The following is a 19,331-nucleotide window of genomic DNA, read 5'->3' as shown; positions in this document are numbered from 1 at the left end:
AGAGCGTGTGACCCACATTCACGGGGGCAGGATTTGGGGTTCTCTGCACTTTCCAGGAAGCTCTGGGGGACAGGGCACCGGTGGCCACTCATGGGGACCCTGAGGTCTCAGCTGTTGGTCCTGAGCAGGCAATGGGGACACAGGAGCCTGAGTAAGTGCAGCAGGCCCACATGCCTCCTCCCTAGTGCACATGCATGCACGCACTCACATCCATGCACATGTGACCACGTGCACACACACACACACACACACAGGGCTGCACACAAGAGATGGAGTGGGCCGGGCCTGGGCTGCAGCTGGAGACTTTGCTGCCCTGAGCTGCGGGTGCATCCATCCCTCCTGGGGGGCTCTGGGGTCAAGGAAAGCAATGAGTCAGGAAGGACCGACCCTGGCTCTGGGTGGTCCTCACCCCGTTCCCTGCACTGCATCCTGCTGCTGGCTTGTATGTGTGTGTCCGGGTCTGTAGTGACTTGGGCAGAGGGCACAGCTGAAAAGCCCGAGTGAAAGAAGGGGTGAGTTGGTCCAACACCCCACCCCAGGAAGGGTCTCAAGCAGTTGTGGGACCCTCCTCCCGCCACACGGGGCTCTATGTAGCACAGGAACTCTGGGAGACCCTTCAGGGGCATTGGGGTTTGCCCGCCCTGTGAGGGCTGTGAGGAAGCCCGGCTGTCACAGGCAGGGCCCCCCGGTGTGCGCGGTGCTGAGGTCACTCACGGCGCTGTCGATCCCCAGGGTGAGCAGCATGACGAAGAAAATCACGGCCCAGGCCGAGGACAGTGGGAGCGTGGCCAGCGCCTCAGGGTAGATGATGAAGATCAGCCCGGGCCCTGAAAACAGACCTTCCTATTGCCACTGACTTGCGGCTCCCCTGTTCCCCCACCCAGGGAGGCCAACACAGCGGCAAGGGGACAAAACCCCTCCCAGCGCCTTCCCCGTTCTCCCTCAAGAGTCCTCTCTCCTGGGAACTCAGCAGACACCTGGCCCAGGACTCCAGAATTTGGAAAGCTGACGTCAGCCGGAGGCCCGCACCTGTTCCTCTGGGTCCTTCTGGTCTGCGTGGGACTGTGGGGGCTGGAGAGGAAGTGGGGGTGGTACCAACACAGGTGAGGGCGGGAGGGGCTCCAGCAGCCTGCCTGCCGTCCCTGACAACCTCTGTCAGGCCTCCTGGTCGGTTTTCCTGTGCACGTCACAGACACACGCATGCGCCCCCCACACGCATGCTCTCACACACGCACATCCATGCTCACAGGTGCCCATGCTCATGCACACGCACACACATCCATGCTCTCACAGCACACGTGCTCTCACAGCACACATGCATGCTGACACAGACATGCACACATGCACGCTGACACACATGCACACATGCATGCTGACATAAGCACACGCACACACATCCATGCTCATACATGCACACATGCTCGCACAGCACACATGCTCTCACAGCACGCATGCTCTCACAGCACACATGCATGCTGACACAGACATGCACACATGCACGCTGACACACATGCATACATGCATGCTGACACACATCCATGCTCATACATGCACACATGCACAGCACACATGCTCTCACAGCACGCATGCTGACACACACACATGCATGCTGACACATGCACATGTACACACACATCCATGCTCATACATGCACATATGCTCTCACACACATGCTCTCACACACGCACATGCATGCTTACACTCACTGTGGTACATTTAGCAATATATGAATATTTTTCCATGCCAATGAATAACTGTGTCTGATCTTTAAAAACCGCGTAATGAATATGGAAATACTACAGCTCAGCAAATGCTTGAAAGGGGCAAGTTTCTGCTCACATAGCAGCACCCCTGGGATCATTCCCTTTCGGGACATCCCAGGAGTAGGGCTGCTGTGTGGAGGATATGCATGCTGGGAGGCATGCCTGCTCCATCACCCTGCTGTGGAATCTGGGTGGGCGTGGAGGCCGTGGGCTCAGACAGAGGCAGGGAGGTGGGGATGGAAACGGTGCAGGACTCAACCAGACTCGTAGCAGTTTGGCCTTGATGATCCCCAAAGTAAAAACATTCCCACAGGAAACTAATCATTTCCATGGTCACTTTTAAAAGATGGGCCTACTTAACTCACTCATATGGCCTCCTGAGCCTTTACACACAAAGATGTGGCTTCCCTAATCTCAGTCCTCAGCAGGGCCACGGCAGGCACCAGCCGACGGGGTCTGGGCACTGACGGATCTTTGTAGAGGACAGAACAGAGCTTCACAGCCAAGCTGTCCTCATGGGGCCCGTGCTCAGGCCGGGGCTCTCTGCAATTCCTGCCCCCATGCAAGGGGCATAGTCCCCACTGCAGGGCTGAGGGGCGGCTCATTTGAGATGCTCTAGAGCCTAAATGCCATGAGCCACAGACCCAGGTAGAGGTCGGTCAGCTTGGTTGAACGTGATGTCAATATCCTCGCCTTTCAGTTCTGTACCTGAGTTAACATTTCATCCTGTTTTCTTGAGAATTAGAGCTATAAATGACATTTACTTTGCTTGTCACGGAAATGCATAGAAGATACTCACTCTACTTCCAGGGGTTAATAGAGGTTTTGTAAGCTATTGCTATTTATCATAAAAAAGGGCAAAAGCACGGGAAATGCATAAATGCAGCAGTGAGTAAATTTCACTGCTCTGTATTTATTTGCTTTATGTTCCCATTCTCCTGCCTTTATTGGATTTTTTTCCTGGAGGCAAGGATGTGGACTTAGGAAGCACACACGCCCAGATGCCCGGCCCCTGCTTTCCCTGCCAGTCTCAGAGGGCCGGGCCTCTGCTTTTTACTTCCAAAGTGGGGTCTGAAGGCTCAACGCTGCAAGAATCGGATGGGATGGAGGCTGAGAGCTGCGGGCATGGGTGGGGGGTCCTCTGCTCCCCTGTCCCTACCCCATTCAAGAATAAAAAGACTCAGGAAGAGATGAGTCAGGGACACCCTCACGGGCTTTCCTGAGCCTGAGGAGCAGCCCTAGGAGAGGATGGGCCTTTTCAGAGAAAGTGAAGGGGTGAGGACAGACTCCAGGGCAAGAGTCCTCCTCGCTCACCCCCAGGATGATCTGACGGCAGGCGAGGGGTTGCAGTGATCTCAGGAGACCCTGGCGTCCCAGCCCGACCGAGTGCCATGGCTTTCTACCCACACACTAGGACTGAGCAGCCCCTTCCATACCCCACCCCTGCACCTGGCCTCCTGCTGGGGCCCAGCCTGCTCCCTGGGTCACCTGGGCCCACTCCCACCTGCCCACTTCCTGGAACGCAGACACCTGCTGTTCATGGCTAGCTGGGTGAGCAGGTTGGGAACAAGGGTCTCTGTTGTCCCTGTGTGCCCAAGACTTCGTGATTCCTCTGGTTATTACCCAAATCCCACCTACATATGTCGTGATCAGTGGGTGTTTGGAGGGAAAAGCTTTGGCACCGATGAACGGCTCATGTCCCAGATCCACCAGGCTTCTCTCCGGCCTTGCTCTCTGGCCTTGCTCTCCGGCCCTGGGGGCTGTGTGGCTTGGAAACGCTCAGGGCTCCCACCCCTGAGCTGCATGGGCCTCCTTCCAAAGTGTAAACAAAGAGAAGGCTTACCCCGAGACGGGGAACCAGACCCTGTCCTGCAGCCCTGGGGCCTCCGTCGGGGGCTGGCGACCGACAGGGCAGCAGCGGGGTGTGGTGGGTGTGTCGCTGCCCCGGGGACCCGTCCACGGGTACTCTGCTCTGGAACACGTGTGGCTCATGTGAGCTGGACGCAGGGCCCGAGCGTCTCCCTCCCATTGTGTGGGGTAAACACTCGGAGGCTTGGGTGGCCAGGGCTGTGGGGTGGGCAGAGCTGTGGGGACACCGGGCCTGCCCTAGGGAGACTCACCGTCCTTGGCCACGTCCCCGATGGGCACGCTGTGCTTCTGGGCCATGTACCCCAGGAAGGAGAAGACCACAAAGCCGGAGGAGAAGCTCGTCAGGGAATTGACGGAGGTGGTGATGACCGCGTCTCTGGGGAACAAAACACACGTCCCAGCCATGTCCTGAAGCAGGGGCAGCTTCCTACCCTTGTCCTTAATGTGCTGCGTCTGGGGGCAGGCGGGCTTTGGAGGGGTGCTTTCGCAGTAGGGCACCCCCACCCCTCCCGTGGGCTGCACCACAGACAGGCTGGTGCCCGGGCTGACAGGACCCCCAGCGGAGTGGCTTTAAGGCTTTGGCTGTGTCCAGGCTTTGGCCCAAGCGGGCCCTGTGGTGACCAGCCATGCGTGTCTGCCCAGGAACCGAGGGGCTTCTGGTGCTCACGACTCAGTATGAAGGTGAGACAGCCCCCACCTGTAATGTGGGGGCTCTGGGCGGGCAAACGTAAACCAGCGGGGTCCCCACCCATGTTCTGCAGGGGGCTGTCTGGCAGGATGTCTAGAAGCCTGGCGGGGGAGCTGGTTGAAATGCAGTTCTGAGGGGGCAGGTCTGGGGCCCCCTGAGCATGGGGGACCCCACTTAGAAGGCTGAGAACTCAGAGGGCCAGAGGGAAGGAGAGGTGGGGGAGCAGGGTGCGGTCAGCCCCTCCGGGCACTGGAGTGGAAGGACATTTGCTGAGTGCCCCGACCCCGGCGAGGCCCAGGTGGGCTCAGGCAGGGGCTGTCCACCTGCGTGTGTGGCCACTTTGCTATGCACGCTGTCTTTGTATTTTTACTGCATTTTCTGTCCTCATGATGTGAAGAAAATAAACACAAGCCCACAAGGGTCAAAGAAAGCAGGTCCCAGATGAACTTGCTTTTGTTTTTAGATGGATTTTGGGTCCAGCCTGTGGCTGCAGGTCACTCAGCTCTGGCACTTCGCTGCCCGCTCTGGAGCCAGGTGCCCTGAGCACCTCGGGGAGGCCTGGCCCTGGGTGCCGGGAGGCAGGGGCAGCTGGGGCCTGGCAGGGGATGGTCGAGGGGGCAGAGGCTGGGGCCATCAGTGGGGACTCTGGGAGGTGGCGAACACCTTCATCTGTTCCAGTACTTTCTTTAGAGCAAGAACCAAATTGCCTGTAGCTTCCGCCTTTTAATTTCCACTAAAGAGCCATTTTGGCTCAGAGGCCCTGTGAGCACAGCATATCCCCCTCCCTGTATCTGGGGACACGTTATTTCTGGAAGTCAGTGATTTGGCAGAACCCGTGATGGGGACAGGTGCTCAGGACTTACCTGTAGCAGTTGTTGGTGAATTTATTGTAGCTGGAGAAGGCAATTAGCACCCCAAACCCAATGCCCAGCGAGAAGCATACCTGGGTGGCAGCATCTATCCACACCTGCATAGAGCCAGACAAGAGAGGTAATTGCAGGGAGCGCATTGAACCCGGGAGACCAGCTATCACAGCGCCAGCGAGGGCTCCATGGAACGGAGTCGAATTGAAACACAACATTGTCATCAGTGAGCCAGTGGCATTGACAACATGATCAGTGGCAAAAGCCGTCTCGTGGTTACACCCGCCGTGTCCCTGGCCCCAGAGCACAGCTCACGGAAGGGCTGTATCTTGGTGCTTTATTTGCAATTTCCCTCGGAACGTCAGCACCTCTGTGCGCATGGCCAGACTTGTAGTTAATTTATTAAGATGCACCGGGCGTTGATGGCTCGGTCAGATGTGCCTACTCATGTCTGCTGTCTTTCCCACGGCGTTTAAAGCCACAGGCTCACGGTATGCACACAGCGGCAGCCGTGGAAAGGCCGTGAAGCCCAGACACCGGTGTGTGCTCGCTTGGTGCACACGTGCCAAGTGAAAGCCCATGGCTGCTAACTGCACCAACGTGGTATTTTAAAAGTCAAACACAACTGTTCACATCAGGGTGACACGGAGACCACCTGAGGATGTGGGCACTGCCTCACCCCTACACAGCCTTGGGTGGGGGTGGAAAGCGGCTGAACCCCACCCTGGGGGCATCTCCCAGGAGGACCACATCTGCCATCTGAGGGGTCTGGGGGCTGGTTGGCCCTGGGGGCTGTCCCTGAGTGACCAGGCAGTTTATGGTGCGGGCCTGCAGGCGAGAACCCTCAGGCAGTGACACCAGAGATCGGCTGGGCACACGGGGCGACCTCCAAGGGCCCCAGGGTGGCTGGCCTGAGTATGACCTCACAGGGGAGCTGGACAGGATGCAGCAGAGGAGGCCGGAGCCTATGGCTGCTGGGAGCTGGCCCCCGCCCACACTCCAAGACCAGCAGGATGTCTGTCCTTTGGGCAGCATGCCCAGAGTGTTGGGATCACCCTGATGTCAGAGACAGTGTGTTCCAGGCAGCGGGCTAGGCCTCAGCATGCGGCCTTGAGTAGCTGAGTGGCGAGTGGGCCAAGGGGCCTCTGCCCTGCTGTCCCCCTTGTGCTGGTCGTCAGTTAGCTCACTTGGCCGGGCCTCTGCAGGCAGGAGCCATGGTCACAGGGAGAGCTCCTGCCTCCTGCTTAGTGTCGGCCCTCTCCAGGTCAGTGCCCACCCCTGAGCCTTCACATGTGTGACTCCCCCTCCAGGATGTGCCTCCTGGATGGCTGTCCAGGCCTTTGCTCACTGCCGCCCCGAGGACCCAGCTCTGGACCCAGGGCAGGACCCATTCTGGAACCCCCCTGGCAGCCTCTCTGGGCCGAAGTGGAACTGCCTTCCTTCCTTTAGCACCTGACTTCTCCTCTCCTGCGGGAATGGGAGCTCTTCCAGGATGGGGCTCTGTCTGCCCCAGCCTCGACCTGTCCCAACCTGTCAACCACCCCAAGAGCTGCAGATGAATGAATAAGGGTCTGGATGCCATCCGAGGATGCTCACCCCTATGGAGAAGCCCCTTGTCCAGATGGGGGATCCAGAAATGGATACCCAGGATGCAGGGCAGTCTCTGTGTCAGAGCAGTGCAGGGTCCACAGTGCCAGGGACATGGCAAGGGATGGAGCAGATGGTCCCTTTTGTCCTGTCTGCTTGCGGGGCAGGCCCCATGTAGAACCTCTGCTCCTGACCTGCTCTAGACCAGTGAGGATGCTGGCCAGGCCTCCTGCCTGCAGCAGTTCCATCAGATCCCTCTGGACTGAACCTTGGGGGATGGGTCAGGGTCAAGCCTGGGATAGTGCTGGGGAGCCCGTAACTGGATCAGGGCCAGCTCCTGCAACTATGTCCCTGGGGGCATCTGTGGGACCTGCCCCAACTGCTAAGCCCCAGAGAAGGATGCCCAGGGCCACTTGATCTCTGAGTGTGGCCATCAAGAGCCTGGGGGGGTGGGAGTATGGGTAGCACCTGGGCCAGGAGGAGCCCTAGGAGGACATCCCAGGATGACCACCAAGCCAGTGAGCCCCTGTCCCTGCCCTATCCAGAGGAGGCCCAGAGGAGCCGATGCAAAGATCAGCCAAGACCCCACAGCAGGACCAGGAATGGCTTCACCCTCTGGACTAGGGACAACATGGACCTGTCCATGGGACCCCAGGCTTGCCTGAGCCCAGGGGTTGTAGTCCTGCTCTGTCCTGGTCTATGTCCTTTCCTAGCCCTGAGCTGACAGGGTGGTTGGAGAGGATGGAATACACTGGTTTGTCCAAGATATTAATCATCTATCTGTCACCCATCAACTATGTGTCCATCAATCACCTACCTATCCATTCACCTATCCATCTATCTATCATCTATCTATTCATCTGTATATCATCTATCTACCCAACCATCCATCATCTATCCATCCATCCATCCATCATCTATCCATATATCCATCCATCATCTATCCATCCATCTATCCATCCATCCATCCATCATCTATCCATCCATCTGTCCCTCTATCCATCATCCATCCATCCATCTATCATCTATATATCCATCCGTCCATCCATCCATCCATCTATCCATCCATCATCCATCCATCATCTATCCATCCATCTATCCATCCATCATCCATCCATCCATCTATCCATCCATCTATCCATCCATCATGCATCCATCCATCTATCCATCCATCCATCCATCCATCATCTATCCATCCATCCATCCATCATGCATCCATCTAATCCATCCATCCATCCATCATCTATCCATCCATCATCCATCCGTCCATCCATCCATCCATCCACCCATCCCTCCATCCATCCATCATCTATCCATCCATCTGTCCCTCTATCCATCATCCATCCATCCATCTATCATCTATCCATTTGTCTATCATCTATCCATCCGTCATCTATATATCCATCCGTCCATCCATCCATCCATCTATCCATCATCCATCCATCATCTATCCATCCATCAATCGGTCCATCCATCCATCATCTATCCAACCGTCTGTCCCTCTATCCATCATCCATCCATCCATCATCCATCCATCTATCATCTATCCATTTGTCTATCATCTATCCATCCATCCATCCATCATCTATCCATCCATCCATCCATCATCTATCCATCCATCCATCCGTCCATCCATCCATTCATCCATCTATCCATCCATCCATCCATCCATCCATCCATCCATCATCTATCCATCCATCCATCCGTCCATCCATCCATCATCTGTCCATCCATCATCCATCCGTCCATCCATCCATCATCCATCCATCCATCCATCCTCCATCCATCATCTCTCCATCCATCTATCCATCCGTCCATCCACCATTCATCTATCCATCCATCATCCATCCGTCCATCCCTCCATCCATCCATCCGTCCATCCATCCATCTATCCATCCATCTGTCCCTCTATCCATCATCCATCCATCCATCTATCATCTATCCATTTGTCTATCATCTATCCATCCGTCATCTATATATCCATCCGTCCATCCATCCATCCATCTATCCATCATCCATCCATCATCTATCCATCCATCAATCAGTCCATCCATCCATCATCTATCCATCCATCAATCGGTCCATCCATCCATCATCTATCCAACCGTCTGTCCCTCTATCCATCATCCATCCATCTATCATCTATCCATTTGTCTATCATCTATCCATCCATCCATCCATCATCTATCCATCCATCCATCCGTCCATCCATCCATCTATCCATCCATCCATCCATCCGTCCATCTGTCCATCCATCATCTATCCATCCATCCGTCCATCCATCCATCCATCCGTCCATCCATCCATCTACCCATCCGTCCGTCCATCATCTATCCATCCATCCATCTATTATCTATCTCTATGTACCTATCATCTTCCACCTTCTACATATCATCTATCATCTATCTCATTTCTGACAACCTCTCATCTGTCATGTACTCTTCTCTGCATCACACATGAGCATCATTCTGCATGCACTGGCACATGTCTGGCTTTCTCCTATGCACTGCCCGGTTTTCCTGCCCAAAGTACGAGCTGCCTTATGTTGTCCTCATGTTATTTTCTTCGATTTCTTCATCATGGCCCCCTGGCCTGTGACACCCATGGCCACCTCCACCTGAAAGCATACCTGTGGCTGCCCATTGGCTTTCTGCAGCGTGAACACTCTCTCTCTTCCCTTGCTCACGCAGAGCATGCATCTGCTGCTCTCATGGTCTTACTGGCTGTCCTTGCGTGGACTTCCCAGCGACCTCGCCAGTGCCACTTTCCCTGCCCTCATCTGTGGGTGCCTCCCACTGCTACTGCAGCTTCACATCCTCCCTCTGCCACTCCCCCACTCCTGGGGGCTTCCTGGGGGCTAGGAGCCACACCTGCCTTCCCTCCTACCTGTTCCTTCCCATTTCCACCTCAGGGCTGTGCTTCCTGCATCCCTGGTGGGTGCCACACCTGACTCACCAACACCTAGTGGCACTGGGCAACAATCCTCCAAATGGCCCCTTGTCCCCAGCATCGTGCCCCCCACACCCCAGCTACCCCTCCCCATCATGTCTCATGGCCCTGCTACAGTGAGTCCGTGGGTGGCCATTGGGGTCCCCACCATCTGCCAAAATCTAGTGCATCTGAATTTTCAATGCTTTCCTGAGAATGCTACCTTTTCCATCATCCCCACCACCTTGGGCCTATGGCCACTCCCATTTCTGGGCCTTGTTTACCTAAAATGCCGCTGCCCCTTCTCTCTCCCTCTCTTGGGAGACCTCTGTCTGTCCCATGGCCTGGCCAAGCCCCCTCTCTTCGGGAGGCTGTCTCCAAGTATTTTAACACAGAATGATTGCTCTCTTTGTTGAAGAAATGTGTAGCCCAACTGCAGACTTCGTTTTTGATGTGATGTGATTTAGATTTCTCCCTGTGCCACGGGCACTGAGAGTGTGCACCAACCAATGGGCACCAATGAAGTTTGGCTTCCTGAGGAGGAAGCCTTTATCCATACAACCACAATGACCACAGAGCCAGAGCTCAGGGCTGCACTCCAGGTGAGTGGCTACACTTTCTGGCACAGACTGGGCAGTCCATCGGTGCTTATTGGAGGAACCTGAGAGCGTTCCCTTAGGAAGTAGGGATGGGCCAAGGGGGAAGATGCCAGTTGGAAGCAGCCTTCCATTCTGTTCCTGCAGAGGCTGAGCAGGTGGTCTGCTCCCCTTTCTTATTTGGTCCACTGAGCTCCCTGCTGTGCCCACATGTCTCCTGTTTCAACCCGATGGTGAACTCTGCTGGGTGGTGTGCTGCTGGTCTTGCAGAGCCCAGCGCACAGTAGGGCAACCTACACCTGCCACATTTACAGGGTGAATAAGAAATTCTGGCCCAGCTGCTGCTACCTTTGGGATCTCCTGCCCCAGAACACAGGAGCCCCATGGCATGGAGCCTGCCAGTTCATATGGACTGGGGGCCGCAAGTGGAGGGCATACTCACAGAAGACTCGCAGAGCCGATGGAAGTCTACACTCAGGTACGCTCTGATGCCATCGATGGCCCCCGGGAGTGTGATTCCTCGCAGAAGCAGGGCAAAGAGGACCACATACGGCATGGTGGCTGTGATCCACACAACCTGGAGAGTATAGTGTCACCAGGCAGCACCAACCACCCACTGGCTAGGTGGCCACCCTGGCTGGTGGCCTCTGGTTGGGAAGCCCATCATCCCAAACATTCACAGGATGCCAGCTCAGCGAAGGCTCCCTGCAATGGACTATTAATGCCCTCTATCCTGTAACTTCCCAGGGATTAAAATGGAACAGACAACTTGGCAAAGAAGGGACATTCCTCTTCTGCATTTGGTCTGTAGCAGTGGCTGGAGTGGCTGAGTTCCTGATGAATGAGATGCAGTGATTTTGCACTGGTTGTGCAAATACACATCTACATGGTGTGTAAAAGGTAAACTCTGGGCTTGGAGGTGGGGGGAGGAAAGGAACCTGTCCTTACTGAGAGGCTCTGGGGTGTTGGTACTCCACTACATGTATAAAGCAAGTGATGGGCACGTTTTGGTCAAAATTGCTTTGGGTGCCCATATAATAACCAAAATATTTTCATCAACAGAAAACAATTTATGCTGTGCTTGTTCATGCTGGAAACACCCTGTTGTGAGTGTCTTCCCTTTGACATCATTCTTTAACCATGGCCACCTGTCCACTCCCCAACCTACCACAGCCCACCTGTCCACTCCCCAACCTACCACAGCCCACCTGTCCACTCCCCAACCTACCACAGCCCACCTGTCCACTCCCCAACCTACCACAGCCCACCTGTCCACTCCCCAACCTACCACAGCCCACCTGTCCACTCCCCAACCTACCACAGCCCACCTGTCCAGTCCCCAACCTACCACAGCCCACCTGTCCGCTCCCCAACCTACCACAGCCCACCTGTCCGCTCCCCAACCTACCACAGCCCACCTGTCCGCTCCCCAACCTACCACAGCCCACCTGTCCGCTCCCCAACCTACCACAGCCCACCTGTCCGCTCCCCAACCTACCACAGCCAACTGTCCATTCCCCAACCCAACCATGGCCCCCATGTTCACTCCCCAGCTGGTAAGGCCGGCAGCCTCACCTTCCCAGAAGTCTTCACTCCCTTCCACAAGCTAAAGTAGAGCAGGATGATGACCAGCACCAGGCAGGATGTGAGCTGCCACCGGGGGGGACCCAAGTCATCAATGCCATGGCTCTCGTGGAGGTGTAGCACGCCACGCCTGGAGAGGGTGGGAGAGGTGGGTCTTTCAGGGGTGCCGCCTCCCCACCCAGAACTGGAACCAGAAAGCGGAGCTTGCCCAGAGACCTTCCCTCCCCCTCCTTGGCCTGGCTGAAAGCACCCAGCCTGATGGGACCAGAGACCCCCACTCAGAAGGGTCAGGCCCACCAGCCCTAGCTGAGATGCAGGGTCTGTGCCCTAGAGGGCGGTAGCATGCTGGGAGCCCACAGAAGCCCAGTCCTGACCTCTCACCCTTTGCACCCCTGACTTTTGGAGCTGGGAGAGGAATGGGTGCTTTGGATCTGAAGGAAAGGAGCTTCAGAAACCAGATGGAAGGTACTCAGCGATGTGGAGCATCATGGGATGGGCCAGGGTCCCCTTTGCGGGGGTGAGGCTGAGCAGAGTCAGAGCAATAAAGCAGGACAAGTAGACGCCTGTGGGTTCTCTGAGGGGAACAGCTGACAACATTTGCTCACATGGCTCCAGCTACCTCCAGGAGGATCCGCACGCAACAGACTCAGGATGATTCTGCTCCAGGCTTGCTCAAGAACCTGACTTGTGGAGGGAATCCATCATAAAGGCAGAACATGAGGCCATCAAGAGAGAATAGGACTCATGGCCCATGGAGCACTCCCTGTGCACTGTTATCCCCTTAGAGCCCCGTGACCGCCTGCGGCGTCCTGGGCGCCTCCCTGCACGGTGTCCCCTTTGATCCCTGTGACCGCCTGCAGGAAAGGGTGCGGCGCCATCATGTTCCTGTGCACCTGCCGCCTCACCTTCACAGTTGGGATTTTGAATCGAAGCCGATGCCAGTTGGTGTTGCTGCTCTAGGAGGAGGGTCCTGCTGGACGATGCTTAGGTGGCTGTGCCCTGCCTGCCTCCCCAGGGTCTGTTCTCCCTGAGCCTGCTCCTCATCGCCTGTCCACCCTGGGTCTGTCCTCCCTGGTCTGTCCTCCCGGGTCTGTCCTCCTGGGTCTGTCCTCCCTGGTCTGTCCTCCTGGGTCTGTCCTCCTGGGTCTGTCCTCCCTGGTCTGTCCTCCTGGTCTGTCCTCCTGGTCTGTCCTCCCTGGTCTGTCCTCCTGGGTCTGTCCTCCTGGGTCTGTCCTCCCTGGTCTGTCCTCCTGGGTCTGTCCTCCTGGAGTCTGTCCTCCCTGGTCTGTCCTCCTGGTCTGTCCTCCTGGGTCTGTCCTCCTGGGTCTGTCCTGCCTGGTCTGTCCTCCCTGGTCTGTCCTCCTGGGTCTGTCCTCCTGGGTCTGTCCTCCCTGGTCTGTCCTCCTGGGTCTGTCCTCCCGGGTCTGTCCTCCCTGGTCTGTCCTCCTAGTCTGTCCTCCTGGTCTGTCCTCCTGGTCTGTCCTCCCTGGTCTGTCCTCCCTGGTCTGTCCTCCTGGGTCTGTCCTCCTGGGTCTGTCCTCCTGGTCTGTCCTCCTGGGTCTGTCCTCCTGGAGTCTGTCCTCCCTGGTCTGTCCTCCTGGTCTGTCCTCCTGGTCTGTCCTCCTGGTCTGTCCTCCTGGGTCTGTCCTCCCTGGTCTGTCCTCCTGGTCTGTCCTCCTGGGTCTGTCCTCCTGGGTCTGTCCTCCCTGGTCTGTCCTCCTGGGTCTGTCCTCCCTGGTCTGTCCTCCTGGTCTGTCCTCCCGGGTCTGTCCTCCTGGGTCTGTCCTCCTGGAGTCTGTCCTCCCTGGTCTGTCCTCCCTGGTCTGTCCTCCTGGTCTGTCCTCCCGGGTCTGTCCTCCTGGTCTGTCCTCCCTGGTCTGTCCTCCTGGTCTGTCCTCCCTGGTCTGTCCTCCCTGGTCTGTCCTCCTGGTCTGTCCTCCTGGTCTGTCCTCCCTGGTCTGTCCTCCTGGGTCTGTCCTCCCTGGTTTGTCCTCCCTGGTCTGTCCTCCCTGGTCTGTCCTCCTGGGTCTGTCCTCCCTGGTCTGTCCTCCTGGGTCTGTCCTCCTGGGTCTGTCCTCCCTGGTCTGTCCTCCCTGGTCTGTCCTCCCTGGTCTGCCCTCCTGGGTCTGTCCTCCCTGGTCTGTCCTCCTGGGTCTGTCCTCCTGGGTCTGTCCTCCCTGGTCTGTCCTCCCTGGTCTGTCCTCCTGGGTCTGTCCTCCCTGGTCTGCCCTCCTGGGTCTGTCCTCCCTGGTCTGTCCTCCCGGGTCTGTCCTCCTTGGTCTGTCCTCCTTGGTCTGTCCTCCCTGGTCAGTCCTCCTGGGTCTGTCCTCCCTGGTCTGTCCTCCCTGGTCTGTCCTCCTGGGTCTGTCCTCCCTGGTCTGTCCTCCCTGGTCTGTCCTCCTGGGTCTGTCCTCCTGGGTCTGTCCTCCCTGGTCTGTCCTCCCTGGTCTGTCCTCCTGGGTCTGTCCTCCCTGGTCTGTCCTCCTGGTCTGTCCTCCTGGGTCTGTCCTCCTGGGTCTGTCCTCCTGGTCTGTCCTCCTGGGTCTGTCCTCCTGGGTCTGTCCTCCCTGGTCTGTCCTCCTGGTCTGTCCTCCTGGTCTGTCCTCCCTGGTCTGTCCTCCTGGGTCTGTCCTCCTGGGTCTGTCCTCCCTGGTCTGTCCTCCTGGGTCTGTCCTCCTGGAGTCTGTCCTCCCTGGTCTGTCCTCCTGGTCTGTCCTCCTGGGTCTGTCCTCCTGGGTCTGTCCTGCCTGGTCTGTCCTCCCTGGTCTGTCCTCCTGGGTCTGTCCTCCTGGGTCTGTCCTCCCTGGTCTGTCCTCCTGGGTCTGTCCTCCCGGGTCTGTCCTCCCTGGTCTGTCCTCCTGGTCTGTCCTCCTGGTCTGTCCTCCCTGGTCTGTCCTCCCTGGTCTGTCCTCCCGGGTCTGTCCTCCTGGGTCTGTCCTCCTGGTCTGTCCTCCTGGGTCTGTCCTCCTGGTGTCTGTCCTCCCTGGTCTGTCCTCCCTGGTCTGTCCTCCTGGTCTGTCCTCCTGGTCTGTCCTCCTGGGTCTGTCCTCCCTGGTCTGTCCTCCTGGTCTGTCCTCCTGGGTCTGTCCTCCTGGGTCTGTCCTCCCTGGTCTGTCCTCCTGGGTCTGTCCTCCCTGGTCTGTCCTTCTGGTCTGTCCTCCCGGGTCTGTCCTCCTGGGTCTGTCCTCCCTGGTCTGTCCTCCCTGGTCTGTCCTCCTGGGTCTGTCCTCCTTGGTCTGTCCTCCTTGGTCTGTCCTCCCTGGTCAGTCCTCCTGGGTCTGTCCTCCCTGGTCTGTCCTCCCTGGTCTGTCCTCCCTGGTCTGTCCTCCTGGGTCTGTCCTCCCTGGTCTGTCCTCCTGGTCTGTCCTCCTGGGTCTGTCCTCCTGGGTCTGTCCTCCCTGGTCTGTCCTCCTGGTCTGTCCTCCTGGGTCTGTCCTCCTGGGTCTGTCCTCCCTGGTCTGTCCTCCTGGTCTGTCCTCCTGGGTCTGTCCTCCTGGGTCTGTCCTCCCTGGTCTGTCCTCCTGATCTGTCCTCCCTGGTCTGTCCTCCCTGGTCTGTCCTCCCTGGTCTGTCCTCCTGGGTCTGTCCTCCCGGGTCTGTCCTCCCTGGTCTGTCCTCCTGGTCTGTCCTCCTGGGTCTGTCCTCCTGGGTCTGTCCTCCCTGGTCTGTCCTCCTGGGTCTGTCCTCCCTGGTCTGTCCTCCCTGGTCTGTCCTCCCTGGTCTGTCCTCCTGGGTCTGTCCTCCCTGGTCTGTCCTCCCTGGTCTGTCCTCCTGGGTCTGTCCTCCTGGGTCTGTCCTCCCTGGTCTGTCCTCCTGGTCTGTCCTCCTGGTCTGTCCTCCTGGGTCTGTCCTCCCTGGTCTGTCCTCCTGGTCTGTCCTCCTGGGTCTGTCCTCCTGGGTCTGTCCTCCCTGGTCTGTCCTCCTGGTCTGTCCTCCCGGGTCTGTCCTCCCTGGTCTGTCCTCCTGGGTCTGTCCTCCCTGGTCTGTCCTCCTGGGTCTGTCCTCCCTGGTCTGTCCTCCCTGGTCTGTCCTCCTGGGTCTGTCCTCCCGGGTCTGTCCTCCCGGGTCTGTCCTCCCTGGTGTGTCCTCCCTGGTCTGTCCTCCCTGGTCTGTCCTCCTGGTCTGTCCTCCCGGTCTGTCCTCCCTGGTGCGTCCTCCCCATGAGCTGTCCTCCCTGCGTCTGCCCCCCGGCCCCTCTCCGGCAGTAGAGTTCCCAGCGCCTCCCAGCTCTGGCTCTGGGTTGGCTGCCCTCCACCCCCCGTGTCCTGGTTCCCCAGCAGAGACCTTACGGCCCAGAACCTCTCTCCACTAACAGGAGAAGTCTCTCGGGGATGACAGTGCTGAGGGAGGCCACACGGCCAAAGGCCCGTCACACCTGGCCTCACCCATGCACAGGTCACACGCTTTGGCCTGGTGGCGGATGGCCATTTATTTACTCACTTGTCCGGGAGAGGAGCCTGGCGGCCCCGCAGGTGTCTGGAGCCTCCCAGACGGAGGGGTGCATACCACACACACTGGTTTCACTTGTAAATGTTTCAAATCGCTTCTGGAATTAGCACGACTGTACTGGCTCAACTCCCTCCCCAAGATCAAAAACTCATCTTGCTCTGACATTACTGAAACTCCTCGGACAGCTTAGCAGACAGGACACTGCCCTCAGCCTGGGGACGCAGCCGGCGTACACCAACCCTGCGTGCGACCGCCCCCCCGACTGCAGGCAGCTACCAGGCACAGCGCGGGAATGCGCTTCCCAGTCTGGGACGTGGCCCGGTGGGTCGATGAGAGGTGTCTGGGTAAGGCGGTTCGGGGCTGACATGCAGAAACGCCTGGAACCGTCAGTGGTCGGGAGGACCAGACTGTGACGGCCTGGGAGGTCACCAGCCGTGGGAAAGGGACAACGCTTCCACTTTCTGTTGGAGTCCTTTTTAAGGTGAGTTTATTGTCATGGTTCCTGGACCTGGACACCCAGAGAGCATTTGAGGCGTGCCAGGCACGCATCAGGCTCCATGAACCCTGCCTGGCTGAATCTCCGCAGCAGCCCCTGACCCCATTTCCAGGCACCCGGAGCATAAGGACCAACCCAACCTGGAGGCAGAGAGCCGCAGAGCGGGGGCTGGGACCCAGACAGCCTAAGTCAACCCATGCTGCGTCCAGAGAGCGGTGGTGTCGGGAGAAAGGAGCTGAGGAGCTCCACTCTGGCCCTGAGGGAATGACATCACAGACAACTAGAAGCTGGACAAAGGACATCAAACGGGAGTTTTTAGGGGACTGGAAGCGAGGCAGGCCTGAAGCCCGAGGGAAAGGGAAGGAGTGAGGTGAGCCCAGCAATGCCCCAGCTTCCTGCCTGGCTGCGCTCCCCCCAGGGCAGGGCAGGGGTGTCCCGAGGGCAGCAAGTGAAGGTGCTGGAGTGCAGGCCGTCTGAGGTGCTGGGAAGGACCTGTCCCAGTGCCCACGGACCCGTGGAGCAGCACCTGGGGGCTGGCGGCTGACTGACCGGTTCCCGGAGCTGACGCAGGCCTGGGGTCGCTGAGCTCCCGCCGGCCAGAGCAGGGGACTCACAGGTCCCACGGGGAGCCCTGGGGGGGCTCTGGAAGGGCCACACTGCGGCAGAGGTGTGAGCTATTCCTGAAGCAAAGTCCAGCCAGATCCACCTCAACACAGCTTAAAAACAAGCTTTAAGAGGATGAAACTGCCCCGCGAGCAAATGAACCTCCTACCAGAACAAAAGTAACATGCCTTGAAGGAAGACAACAAAACCTAACACACGCGAACGTAAAACTCATCAAGCCCAGTGTGCAATAAGGAAATTACTAGACACAAGAAGGAAGAAAACGTGACCTACAGCTCCCTCACACAAAATACAAAAATTAACTCAGAGTGCGTAAAGGACTTAAACATAAGAGCCAAAATTACAGGTTCTTGGAAGAAACAGCAGGGTAAATCTTTGTGACCTTGGGTTTGGCAATGGATTTTGTTTAAAAAGATTTTATTTACTTATTTGACAGAGAGAGAGAGAGAGAGAGAGCGAGCACAAGCAGGGGGAGCGGCAGTGGGAGAGGGAGAAGCAGACTCCCCGCTGAGCAGGGAGCCCAGGACCCTGAGATCGTGACCTGAGCCGAAGGCAGATGCTCAACCGACTGAACCACCCAGGCGCCCCTGGCAATGGATTTTCTGATATGACAATCAACAGCAACGATAAAATAGGTGTTTTGACTTCATCAGAATAAAAAACCTTTTGTGCATCAAAGGACACTATCAACAGTAAAAAGGTAACTCAGAGAATGAGAGACAATATTTGCAAGTCATCTAATAGATAAGAGATTAATATCCAGAATATACAAAGATTTAAAACTCCCCAACAGAAAAACCCCAAACATTTTAAAGACGGGCAGAGTGGGGTTATATCAAACCAGGAAGTTTCTGCACAGTGAAGGAAACCACCAACAAAATGAAAAGTCAACCTGCTGATGGAAGGAAATATTTGCAAATCATATACTTCATAGGAGGTTAGTACCCCAAATATATGAAAAACACATACAACTCAATAGCAGAAAACAATCCGATTTTAACAAAAGGCGGTAGATCTGAACAGACATTTCTCCAAAGAAGACACACAAATGGCCAACAGACACAGGAAAAGAGGTTCAACATCACTCATCATCAGGGAAATACAAATCCAAACCACCATGAATTATCACCTCACATCTGTCAGAATAGTTGTTATAAAGAAGTCAAGAGATAACTAGTGCTGGCAACAATGTGGAGACAAGAGCCCTCTGTGCCCGGTTGCTGGGAATGCACACCGGTGCAGCCACCCTGGAACACAGTATGGAGGTTCCTTAAAAAATTAAATACCATACAATCCAGCAATCCCATTTCTAGGTATTTATCTGAAGAAAATGAAAACACTAACTTGAAAATACATCTGCACCCCTATGTTCCCTGCAGCATTATTTACAATAGCCAAGACATGGAAACAACCCAAGTGTCCACTGACAGATGAACAAAGTATGGTCCGTCCACACAGTGGAATCCTGTTCAGCCTTAAAAGGGAGGAAACGGACACCTGCTACAGCGTGGATGGACTTGGAGGACATCATGCTGGGTGACATGAGCCAGACACAGAGGACAAATGTTGGATGACGCCTCTTATATGAAGCCCCCAGAGTTGTCAAATTCATAGAGACGGAGGGTAGGACAGTGGGCACCAGGGGCTGGGGTTGGGGGGCCGGAGAGGGACAGAGTTTCCGTCTGGGAGGATGAGAACGTCCTGGAGATGGGTGGTGGCGATGGCTGCAGAGCGCTGTGAATGTGCTTCAGGCCACTGAGCACACACTTAAAAATGGTCAAAAGGATATATTTTATGTTATGTATAGTTTATCACAATTTAAAGAAATTCCCCCAAATGAAGGCAAAATATGTTTCAGGAAAACCAAAGCAGAGAAAATTCATT

At 56.6% G+C, this 19,331-nt stretch overlaps 1 protein-coding gene across 1 annotated transcript in view; it reads right to left on the bottom strand.

The window, feature by feature from the left end:
* Positions 1-19,331, bottom strand: part of SLC6A3 (solute carrier family 6 member 3) — a 42,385-nt gene that overhangs the window by 11,638 nt on the left and 11,416 nt on the right. Inside the window, exons 4-8 of the mRNA XM_027606423.2 lie at positions 11,870-12,008; positions 10,737-10,871; positions 5,184-5,287; positions 3,884-4,008; positions 715-827 (exon numbers count right to left, since the gene is read on the bottom strand). Of these exons, the coding sequence (XP_027462224.1) occupies positions 715-827; positions 3,884-4,008; positions 5,184-5,287; positions 10,737-10,871; positions 11,870-12,008 (616 nt within the window). The remainder of the gene's footprint in view (positions 1-714; positions 828-3,883; positions 4,009-5,183; positions 5,288-10,736; positions 10,872-11,869; positions 12,009-19,331) is intronic.

Source organism: Zalophus californianus, chromosome 5 (genome assembly GCF_009762305.2).
Source record: "Zalophus californianus isolate mZalCal1 chromosome 5, mZalCal1.pri.v2, whole genome shotgun sequence".
NCBI lineage: Eukaryota > Metazoa > Chordata > Mammalia > Carnivora > Otariidae > Zalophus > Zalophus californianus.
This window is presented reverse-complemented; position numbering and strand designations above follow the sequence as displayed.